The sequence below is a fragment of the Mauremys mutica genome, chromosome 9 (genome assembly GCF_020497125.1).
Source record: "Mauremys mutica isolate MM-2020 ecotype Southern chromosome 9, ASM2049712v1, whole genome shotgun sequence".
Lineage (NCBI taxonomy): Eukaryota > Metazoa > Chordata > Testudines > Geoemydidae > Mauremys > Mauremys mutica.
Genome location: NC_059080.1, coordinates 9,593,332 through 9,605,563, shown reverse-complemented (window position 1 = coordinate 9,605,563; position 12,232 = coordinate 9,593,332). Strand labels below are relative to the sequence as shown.

The 12,232-nt window shown below is 35.0% G+C and overlaps 1 protein-coding gene and 1 long non-coding RNA gene across 5 annotated transcripts in view; one reads left to right on the top strand and one right to left on the bottom strand.

Moving 5' to 3' along the window:
* Nucleotides 1-12,232, bottom strand: part of FMR1 (FMRP translational regulator 1) — a 54,522-nt gene that overhangs the window by 31,303 nt on the left and 10,987 nt on the right. For all 3 annotated transcript variants that reach the window (XM_045030379.1, XM_045030377.1, XM_045030378.1), the window contains exons 3-9: nt 11,236-11,329; nt 9,124-9,195; nt 8,676-8,824; nt 6,193-6,286; nt 5,989-6,105; nt 2,691-2,861; nt 2,519-2,597 (exon numbers count right to left, since the gene is read on the bottom strand). In XM_045030379.1, the coding sequence (XP_044886314.1) occupies nt 2,519-2,597; nt 2,691-2,861; nt 5,989-6,105; nt 6,193-6,286; nt 8,676-8,824; nt 9,124-9,195; nt 11,236-11,329 (776 nt within the window). The remainder of the gene's footprint in view (nt 1-2,518; nt 2,598-2,690; nt 2,862-5,988; nt 6,106-6,192; nt 6,287-8,675; nt 8,825-9,123; nt 9,196-11,235; nt 11,330-12,232) is intronic.
* Nucleotides 1-12,232, top strand: part of LOC123377451 — a 51,475-nt gene that overhangs the window by 34,190 nt on the left and 5,053 nt on the right. For both annotated transcript variants that reach the window (XR_006582213.1, XR_006582212.1), the window contains one exon: nt 2,495-2,564. This is a non-coding gene — a long non-coding RNA (uncharacterized LOC123377451). The remainder of the gene's footprint in view (nt 1-2,494; nt 2,565-12,232) is intronic.

Below are 12,232 nucleotides of genomic sequence, written 5' to 3'. Positions count from 1 at the left end.
AGCAAATTACCAGTAAACATAATAGATGCATATGAAGAGAGCTACAAAAAAAAATCTTATTGGACATTTACAAATTTCCAAACACTATAAGTAATTCAAAATGCAACTGCTTATTTCAACAACTAATAAAATGCTAATCTTCCCCCTGTTAGGCCTGAATAAAGATGTAGCACAAAATCAGTTATGCCAACCTGACGGAAGTCAGGCTAACAGAGGTTTCTGGGTAATCCCAGCGTGGAAAAATACTGAGAAGCAGCATTGTCTCACAAAGCCCTGGGAAAGAGTGAGATAAGTGAGGGGCTGGTACCAGCTGTGTTATATTAGACACAGTGTTTGAAGAACTGATAAGAAACACTATCCCACAGTTCTGACTAACTTTAACTCCCTTACATTCCTAACTTTTGGCGCTTGTTAAAATATTAACAATTCAATATTGTAGAGACTAGGCATGCATATATATTAAAAGGTGTCTAATTTCTAGTTGTTAGACAAAGGGGGTGGGTTGCTCAAGTGAATGATCTATGACGTAATAAAACTGTCTATATAGGCTAATACTAAGCTGTAAAGGGGCTGCTGGTTCTCTTCGGATACGAGCTGTTCTCTATTGACGCGTGCACTTGTCAATAAAGAGCTTTTGATCAGACCTTGCTGGTGTTGCTTGTCTCTCTGCGGTCAGACAACGAACTTCGCTGTCGGGGTTCGAGTCCCTGACACCCCCTTCTCTAAAAATGCAACGATGTATATTATTAATCAGTATGAAATATAGACTCGCATGCTCAAATGGAATCTATGCTTCAGTCTTTAGAATTCACGTAGTCCTTAAGCAGGCAGTGTGTTTTCATGTGGACGTAAACATTTAAGAAATAACAGTTACTATAAAAACTCAAACAAAAAAACAAAAAAACAACTCAAACTATCAGGGGGGTAGCCATGTTAGTCTGGATCTGAAAAAGCAGCAAAGAGTCCTGTGGCACCTTATAGACTAACAGACGTATTGGAGCATGAGCGTTCGTGGGTGAATACCCACTTTGTCGGATGCATGCCGATTCGGTTTAACATTGAATTTATAGTCTTAAAAAAAGTTAAAAAATATTACTACATATATATTTTACAAATAATTTGAGTGCTGACAGCAGTTTTTAACCTAGACAGAAAATTTAGTTTTCTGTCAAGCTATGGGTAAACTAAGTGTGTACTTTGAAAGAGAGAGAGAGGAAAAAAAAAAAAAAGAGTGCTAGTGTTCCTCCAAATATCACTTATTTTGGATATATATTAATAAGTACATTAACAAATGTATATTCTTTCTGTGGGATCTAGGTCAAGAAACAAGACTAGGTAAAAAAGATTACTCAAATATAAAATTTAGTTTATTTTTTAAATATTTTTATTTTTAAAGTCCTGAACACATGGAGCAGGAATCAATTAAAAATCCAAATTAAATTTAGCAGTCAGTCTATCCCTTCTGCTTATCAGTGAGAACTACAGTTGCGAGAAATTCACAGTAATATTTATTAAATCAATTAAACAGATGAGTAACATCCTGGTACTTGTCTAAAAGCTCACAAAATTCAGACCATGCCACTTCTGTATTGCTTCCAAAATCTGCTCAACATGCAATGAAGATATCTGCCTTTACAAAGATTGGTGCACATATGTATCTCCAAAAACATATACACTTGTTATCCGCTATTTAAACTCATTCCAGCTAGCAAGCAAACCTAGATATTTTTCTGTTGGTTTACAGTCATGGATATTGCTGGGGGTTGATACATGTTTTAGAGTCTTGACACTTTTTATTGGAAAACTGCTATTAGATGGTATCTGGATATTTTCCTAGTCCCACTCCTGCCCCTATATAAAAGCTTCACAGGTAAAGGGCAATAGAAAAGATAAGTGTAGCAGGAAATATTGTGAAAAAGCCAATTAGCTTGTTGTATAGCAGAAATCATATTTCTCGACACAGTTCAGGAAATTCATGTATATCCTTGACAACATAGAAACCAGCCTACTTTTTTCACCTGTTTTCTGGTTGGCAAGTTCCTTTTTTGTTCAGAACACCAAAACAAGTGACAAGGAATATTAAAGTAACTGAATGGGTAATTGTAAACAAAGACTGTCTGCTAAATATAAATCTACAAAAAGGTCTGTTTTCTCTATACAATGGATTTTCACAATTGCAATCAAAAAGTGACTGTGGGAGAGTCATATTCCCTTGTGACCCATTTGATTGTTTTAGTCAGGGTTTCTCAACTTAATTTCTAGTAAACCTATGTACATTGAGGTGAATAAGGATTCAGTTTCTCAGCAAAACCAATACATTTTAATAAAACTTTCCACAAGATTCTGTAGGGAGCTGAAAACTTCTCTGCAATAAGAGTAACCAAACCCAATCACAAAACAAAAGAGCAAGCATCTCCAAAATGTTAGACTGCCCTTTTTATATTGTTTCTAAAAGTTAAAACAAGTCTCAACTAATGTTTTTCTACCATTTCAGAGCTCAACTCTAAAACTGACATACCTACTAAGTTTCTTGGGACTTGTATGACATCTTCAGCAAATTCAAGGTAGCTTCTTGCCTTTTTCACTGCATCTTGATCCTAAGAAATAGAAAAAAAAAACATAAAAGGGGTTCAATGTTTTCCAAGAGCATGTTAGTTTTATTAAATTTTATTATTTGTCTGGAAGCTTACCTCTCCATAAATATGGAATGTGCAGGTGTCTTCATCAAGATCAATAGCAGTCACACCAGGTACTTTTCTGGCTTGTTGAATATTAGCACCATGAGTACCAATGGCCAGACCCATTAGGTCTTCACGTACCACAAACTGTTCATGAAATCGTGATGCAAGCTGCCTTGAGCTCTAAAGAAAGAATGCATTCCTAGTTAACTTTGATTTTCTTTGATTTTCTAAAAAGTATAGCAATTTACATTGATTTAAGTAACCAGATACATATATAGGCTACCTCCCTATTTTCCACATCAATTAATTTCTAAAGTTCATGGAGAAACTGCCAAACATGTACAATTAAAAAAACCAGACAAACTGACAGAAGCCTTCACCAAATTTTGAGCTAAGAAAGGTAGGGACAGTAATCCCAAAGGTAAGGAGAAGAAGAAAAATTACAGTTAAGTCTTCTTTTCTCCAAAAATACACATATCTGCATGTATAATAATCCTAAAATAAATCTAGATACTAGTACTATTAGAAATATATATATATTTGAAGTGGCCTCATAAATGGTTTGCATCTATCAAATGTGTCACTCAGTGGTAGAAAGTGGAATCTTTTTGCTTAATGTGACATTTTTAAGTTGCACTTTCAGGACAAAGATTGCTGTACAGTACGTGTATGAGGTGAATTGAAAAATATTATTTCTTCTGTTTATCATTTTTACAGTGCAAATATTTGTAATCATTCAATTATAACACAGAATACAAGATAAATATGAAAGTGTAGAAAATCATCCAAAATATTTAATCAATTTCAATTGGTAGTCTCTTGTTTAACAGGGCAATTAAAATTGCAATTAATTATTTTTAGTTAATCACGTGAGTGAACTGCGATTAATCAACAGCCCTAGTAATCGCCCATAGCACTTCCACAGATAAAGAAAGTCCAAACTCAGAGTAAAGAGCTGAGTGGTGCAACAGAGAATGTGAATAGCTTTATTCTGACAATCATGTATCATTAACAAGATAAAATGTGCACCCTGTCTCAGCAGGGCAGTAATAATGATTCTGTAGGCCAAATTGGGACTTCAATTACACCTGTGCAGTGCAAGTGTCTTCAGATTAACTAATGTTACATCTCTGCATGTCCCATTAGTTTTAAATGCAGCTATACAAGCATAACTATTGGCATAAAACGGTCTGCAGAATTATTTTATTTTTATTTTTTACTGGAGAATTTGCACAAAGAAAAAGTAAAAATCAGCTTTCAGATCTGAAGACAAGTTTGCAGGACTGGGACTCAGGAAAACACAATTTCTACTGATAGTAAATTGGCTTTTTGATCTCTTGTGGTTCACTGAATTACGAAAAAATGAAACAATTATTCTTCTTTATACATCACAGTTTATTTTGAGTTACTCCCATGTTAATGGAAGTGTACATGATAAGTAGCAATCCACAATACAAAACAAAAATAAATTTCCATGATAAAATTGTTTTAAGAGATAGGATATTTATACTGGCAAAAAAAATGCATGGAAGAAGGTACACATTCTGGTCACTTTAAATCATTTAAGCCATTTTAAAAAATAAACTGTTGATAGGTATCACAGCCAAGTTTCATCCCACTATACTACAACTATAGATTTATCCCACTATTAGTGTGGATTCTCAACTGTTTTCCACCCAGGACCCCAAATCCATTCATAGTTTCTTGTCAGAATTCACTGAAATTCCCCAGTCCTTTGAGGTTGCAAAGAGCTTCAGAACTGAAGTAACAGCATAAGCCAATGGCTGGTTTTGAGTGGAAGCTGAAGGATGACAGTGATAGCTGGTGTGTGTAAGGAGGAGGGAGAATTAAGTTTAGGAACGAGGTGTTTCTGCTTCCTACCCATATAGTTCTTAGCTCTGGGGAAGTAACACTTTAAGAGGTTGTGTTCTGAACCACCACTTCCCCAGGACCTCACATTGCATGGGCATGGGACAGAGAAAAAGAATGGAGCAGTGGGGCTGTAGCTGGCATCAGGAAAGGTCAGCAGGACAGCGGGAGTTGAGTTGCTCTTTTCCTAACTCATGGCTTGGTGCTAGTGCCTTCAAGATTGTACTACTCTTAGTTTCTCAACCTGTGGGATGTACTCCAACAGGAACATTCGTGTAATTCACATGCCAGTTGAATCCCGTGAGTTGTGAAGTCCTGCACTATAATATGTTTCATGAGTTTCTTCCCACTTTAAAATAAAATGAGAAATTAAAATCTCTGAAAATTTAGGCTCCAATATAATAGAACAGAGGTGCCATTTGCCAATATGAAATTTTAAATAGTAATAATGATACTTGACACACAGTTCTTGTCAGTTCTCAAAATTCTTTACAAATATGAGTATTATCTTTGATTTACACTTAGGAAAGTAAGAAAAGTTCATTTACTTTACAGCGAAATAAGTATTTGCTTGCCCACTCTTTCTCCATGTACAAACACAAGTGAGCTTCCAGACACTCAACACATTCTTGAATCATAATACAGTACGTCATATATTTGTTGTATGTTGATTTGTGAACGGTGTATCTACTGACTATAAATACTCTATCCTTTGCTCTGCCAACATCATCAGTCTCACCACTTCCTTCATTTTCTTCTCCAATTCATTGTTGTGCTCTCTTTTATGCCACCCTCTAAAGCCCTTCAAATTCCAGAGTTCCAGGCTCCCACCCTCAACATTTTAAAACCCCATGTGGAAACCTGTTTTTTCTGAGGGCTACAAACACTAACCCACATCAATGTCATGCTATAGCCACTCCCATCTATATTTAAAAACAAACATTCTAAATTACCACAAATCTCTGGATTCCCCAGCATAGTGTTCTCAAATCTTGGTCCAATGCTATGAAGCAATTATTCACTCCTACACATACCCCTGCTGACTCCAGTGGGACTAGATGCCAGATTAGACCCTTAAAATGTAATCTCCTCTGTCAGGGACTACATCTCTATCTGCATCTGGTACAACACTAAGAATACTGGTAATACACCTCTACCCCGATATAAAGCGACTCGATATAACATGAATTCTGATATAATGCAGTAAAGTGGGTGGATGGGTGTGTGTGCGCACTCCAGCAGACCAAAGCAAGATTGATATAATGTGGTTTCACCTATAACGCGGTAAGATTTTTCAGCTCCCGAGGACAGCGTTATATCAAGGTAGAGGTGTACTTAATTATAATACCACTCAGGTAAAAAACTCCTGCCAGTTATAAATGCACAAGTGTTTTCAGTACAGTATTCAGGTTATCTGACGGAGAAACAGATAACATACCTCTAGCTGTTTACTAGCTTCTTCATTCCTCAATATCAGAGATAACTTGGTGCGAAGACTTCGAAAGTGCATATCAATCAGCATATTTGCTCGCTTTGTTGTTACTTCATTGACGGACTACATTATTGATAAAAAACAAAATAGTTGACAAATCTATTGTTCAAACAAACCCTTACAATAGGCAGGTAGGGAAATAGTACTTACCAAAATGATAAGCTGATAGTTTTCAGAATCATATATTACAGAAAATGCTCCAACTGCCTTTTTGAAGTCTTTATGTGCAGATTCTTTGGCACACCTAAGAATAAAAATGTTACCTATTTACAGAATGTTTATTTGATGCATTTGTGGCTCAAACATAAAATTTATCATCTTTGAAACTATTAATGGTAAAATATTTTCTTTGTCGAACACAAGGGTAGTTCTGTAGGTATGTTAAATTAATATCTGAAAACAATAATTCTGCTAGCATGAGTAGATATGGCAATCAGAGTTAGCATCTTTATAGGAAAGATGTAAATAAAAAGCTAGTTCAAATCTGCTGTGTGAAGAATCTAAACAAAGATACTCTTTCCTTCTGTAAAGGATGTAGACAATCTTTGGGGGAGGGGAGGTGGGAAACAAGGGGGAAGGCAAAACTTCCTTCCTAATTCAAATATAGAAAATAGTAAAAGGCGATATTCCAGTTGTCTTTCCAGATGTGCATGCATGTGTAATTTATGAAGATGCTAAGCAAGATTAAAAGATTAGTAGTCCAAGTATTTTTTGGTCTTCACAAGTGTGGGTATGTGCACACTAAACTTGTTTAAAGGATAATATATTTCTATTAAATGAATATTACTGATAGTTGATGGTAGAAATACAATTTATTATTTAAAGAAAAAATTAAGGAACTATTATTAATTCTACCAGTTATAGTAGATTTAAGACTACACACTTTGGATCCAATTCAGTCACATATCAATAAAGGCTTCCTACACAATGACTCATGACAACCATCAGAAAGTGTCATTAGAACCTTGAAATGTACGTCATTTCTTTGATCTTATGTAAAATATATTTTTCTTCTGCATTTCTGAATTTTAAGTTTTCTCATTTACATTTTAATTACATCTGGCTACATGTCCGTATTACTGTGATAAACACCACATTTAATTTTGAACAATTTATCACTTGGGAAGAGGAGGATAGTTTTCACTAGACTGCTCTCCCCACCTACTGTATTGATATAAGCAAACCCTGAATTCTTCATCAAGTGATTCAGGAGGGTTCTCTTTACAAGTGGCGGTATCTTATATAAATAATGGTTGAATAGTAAGATTTTTTTTTCACCCATTTTTCCCATAACCAAGCTTTATAGTCTTAGCTTTGTACTTCAGAAAAATATTTACTAAACTTTATCTATCTAAGCTATATTAAGTACAGTTATTCTGCATTTGATTGATCAGTTGAATTTTCAATTAAATTTAATAAAACAGAGCTTCAAGTAAGGAACTATTTCAACAGAAGCGCTCAAGTTTAAATGTCAAATGTTTATGATTCACCAGAAATCTGAGATTAAATTATTTCTATGTAATTCATTGCAGCTCATGTTATTCCTGCACATGATAGATTCATCTAACACTGCTTTCAAAAAGTGAAATGATGAGCTTTTTAAAAGAAAAAATGTTAAGATCTTATCTCTTTAAAAGACTTGTTTAATCTTAAATACTTAAAAAAAACCCAAAAAACCCTGAGCAATCTTTTTTTTAATGTATCTGTTAGGACTGAGGATTTAGAATTCTATATTTTGCCTGCCAGAATTGATGATACAACAAATGAAAGCACTGTAAATGCATCCAGTTCTCTACTCAGTAAAATGGGTGGCAGTAAGGTTATAGGAGTTCACTAAGTGGACTACAGAATATTCCACTAAGCTTATAATTGTGAAGTTTGGGGAGTCTTATGCAATAGAATAGCTTCTTTCTATAAGACCCCTTCTCCGGTTCTGTCTTGGGTTATCTTTTAAAGTTATACAGGGAAGTCAGAGTTTCAACCAAGGTTTCTGAACTACATTCTCCGGAATTTTCAGGCAATTTCATGTCAGTATTCCAGAACTAATTGTTCTTATTTCAAACCAGTAGACAGTTTCTGCCATTACTGATTACTATCCAATTATTTAATCTATATATTCACCATTAAAATAACCTACACTTAATATGCAGCATGGTATTTTCCTCAGCCATTAAACATGTATTTATATAGACACTTGTCATATACAGTCTGCTTATCAAGTTCAAAAAAATATAAGTATTTTCATGTAGTTTTCAAATAACTTGCTAAGACGCATTCAATTCTTACCAAATTCATTTTTTTCCTATTTATATCAGAAAACAGTAGAACAATGAAACAAAAATCAACACAAAATCTGTCTGGTTCTATACTGTTCAAGACAATGAAAACCCAAAAGGAAAAAAAAAATCCTTATTTCTGCAGGCTTGCACTACCACACTTCGGACATTAATTCCTGAAATGGGCCCAAACTGTTACATTGTTAATAATGTCTACATTTTCTGCACTTTCATCTGATAATGTAGAAAAATACAATTTAAACTATTAATGACAATTTTCAATTCCCTCTTCTCTGAGTTCTCATATTCAAGCAAAATTTCAAAATAAATTATGTATACAAACAGATTTGTACTTACATTTGCCTTAAATCTTCTGGCACTTCCAGTTTGATCTTGTGAAAAGTATCTTTTGTTGCAGGTTTGTTGGGATTCACAGATCTTAAACGCTCAATTGTGACAATTTCATTGTATGTAGCATCACAGGCTGCATATTCTATTACATAAAACTGATATAAAAAATAATAAAATCATCCAAGCTACATGTTTAATGACAAGAACAAGAATTGTGCTATGACTGAATTGAGTGTGAAGTATTCATTAATTACGCAAATAAACTCTGCACTTTTTTAATTTTAGGTAAAAAGACACTCCTAATCAAACTTCCTACTAATGGAATAGCCTACATAGTTACTTAAGAATAAATTTAAAAAGAGAAACAAAACAACTTCAAATCCAATGTCCAGACCGTTGCAAAAGAAAAGAGAAATACAAGAAAATTGAAGTGTGTATGTATATATATTCCTACCTCACCCTTTATCATTCTCACTTTAGCCAGCCACCAGCAACATGGTTCTTTTTCATTTGCTCTGGAATAAACCTAAACAAAAAAGTATAATGTACAACACTGAAGGATGAGAACTGCTTTATATTAATAAAGAAATTTGTGTAGAATTTGCATAAGGCACATCACAAGTCATGACTGATATTACCACTAAATCTGTCTCTGCTATGCAAGAGCTTTTCAAACCAGTAAATTATATAGGATCCATGAAATGTAAACAAAGTGCCTAGTTTAAACACCACAGCAAATATAAAATTATAGCCTATATGAATCTGCAAAGGTCAGGACAATCCTGAATTACTCAAAAAAGCAAAGGAATTCAGACTTATAGGCCAGCTAATATTTCATTTTTATCTCTAACTCTTTTAATTATGTGTCGGTACTGTAGGGGTCATGCCAGTGCACAATATTATAGTCAGCATGGACATACTGAACCTCTCATAATATCAATAAAGCCAGGTTTATACTAAAAAGTTTTGCAAGCATAGCAATGTCAAATAGGGATGTGATGATTTTATGTTATCGTTTTTTATACATCATATCTATGTGGCAAAAGCCCTAGTTCAGACATAGTTTTATCAGCAAAGTGGTTTTGCTGGAATAGTTTATTTTGCTCTCTGAACCAGAATAAGCTATACTGCCATGTCAGCAAAACTTTTAAATTTAGACAACATTTAAGAAAGGAGTAAGAAGTTTAAACTTGTAAAATAAGGAAGTCAGATGGGTAATAGAGTGACCTTAATTTTTGTATATTATGTTTTCTTAATTGTAATTCTGTAAGATTGAAAGAAGAAGAAATAGTATATTTAATCAACCAATTGATAACTCTGGCTTCAAAACACAAATTGGAATCAGGTACCCAACTTCTACTAATTGTTGCTGTTTGTGCCTTTGAAAATTCCCCCACCCTCAATAATACCATGCAATAAGCCAACGGTTCTCAAACTGTGGGTTGGGACCCCAAAGTGGGTTGCAATCCCATTTTAATGGGGTCACCAAGGCCAGCATTAGACTTGCAGGGGCCCGGGACTGAAGCCAAAGCCCGAGGCCCATCGCCCAGGACTGAAGCCAAAGCCTCAGTTCTCCAGCCTCCCCTCCCTCAACTCGGGGCAGTGGGGCTTGGGCTCCCTCTGCCCTCCCCACACTCTGGGCAGCAGGGCTCCATGGCTCCAGCCTCCACCCACCCATCCAGGGTCATGTAGTAATTTTTGTTGTCAGAAAAAGATGCCATGGAGTTTGAGAACTGCTGCATAATCTATCACATTACTACCAACATCCTGTACAAAAACCAGTTTTAATTTGCATACAATTACATGAATTTGCACAAAATACTGCCCAATTGTGCAAATGGCTCCAGTTTCCCCATAAACCCTGAAATGAATAGTTCTGTGCCCCTTCAGCAACAGATCTGCCTATGCCCAGCTGTATGTCAACGATGCAATCCAAGAGCTGGCCCTGGGTCAATTAAATATGTGCTTCCCAGCCCCACATCAGTTAATTCTCACCCTGTCAGTCACAGAATTATTTCTGGGGCCTCTGCCCAAAAATCAACTCTGCGTTCCCAGCCAATCAGCTGGGGAAGTGAGGAAGACAGACAGCTAAATCACAAGCAGATGGGTTTCCCCCAGAGATCTATAGGAAGGTCTGAAAACTCATCAAGTTGGCAGGTCTGTTATCAATGGGCACTGGAGTATTTTTTAATACATATTACCAAGTTGCTTATTTATCTTGAGGTTTTACTTTATATGTATAGGCCCTGTCTATACTACACCTGAAACAGTTCTGGCTAACATGATTCAAACCCAAGCATATACTAACACAGTTTTCTTCATCAATGAAGACATGAGGATCCAATTTACAGCACTGTTTGTAAGCCAACTGCTATCATTACCATGGAGGTCAGGGAAATAACTGTAGCATACAAATCCCTCATGTGTCAAGGATGTGGTATACAACTGTCAAAAGAAGCTCTTAAGTAGACTCAACATTACTTTATATAATGTTTGATATCAATGAGATGGCGTAGTGTTGTACTTATTCCCACTTACTTAGCTGATATTCTAAAAAGGTACATACCTCTACTTCATCACTTTCATTTATATCTTTATTATAGCCTGCAGGTGGTGGAAACCTCACATCATGGAATGGAATTTGTCTCTCTGGCTGCCAGCTGAAAACAAAAATACAGTGATAGACGGGCCCATGTACTTTCACTTTCTTTTTAAAAGGATCACAAGCATTTTCGACCTGTAAAGTTCACATCTTTACTTTTCATACATTTTCACACAAAAACTTCATGAAATTTAAATTAACAAAATCTACTATAGAAATGTTGCAGAAAAAGTTTTTAAAATGTAGTTAAGAATCTTAAAACTAATAGAAGTATTAAAACTGTATCAGGGACCTTCTTGAAGTCTGGAGGCAGCAGAAAAATCTTTTGGTTTCCTTACCACAAAATAATTCCCCCCAAAAATCAGCATTTTGCTCACAATACTGTCAAACACCTAGAAGTTCTATTTTTATACTAAACAAATTCCAAATTCTTCTATTTTTGAATTTAATAAATAACCCAAACTTTATTGAGCAGAACATATCAATAACACTGATCCTTTAAAGGTGTGCAGTAAAGTATTGAAGATTTCATCAACTTAAGGAATATGTGCTGTATGCATGTTATAACCAGGCTAACATGGATATTCAAGCACAACAGCTTCAAGAAAAAGACAGCTTGGAAATCTAGCTATGTTTTTTAAAAAAAAGTTAAGTTTCAGGTTTTATATCTTCTCTGTTAAACTAAAATGAGTTGACGTGAGATTCAATTGCATTTTCCTGTATCTTTAAATAATGTGTTTTTCACTTCCCTGTTGCCATTTGAAAGAACCAAAACAAATTAATAGGGGTAGTTCAATGACTTCATAGTCAATTTTACTGTTTCTCCTATACACAGAGTACTGAACAAAGTAAAAACAAACAGAAAAAGAATTCTCTCTAATTTCAGTTAACAGTGATAGTATGAAGAACGAGGAGTATGTAAATTATTTTTTCAGACATAAGTATAACTTAAGTTAAAAGC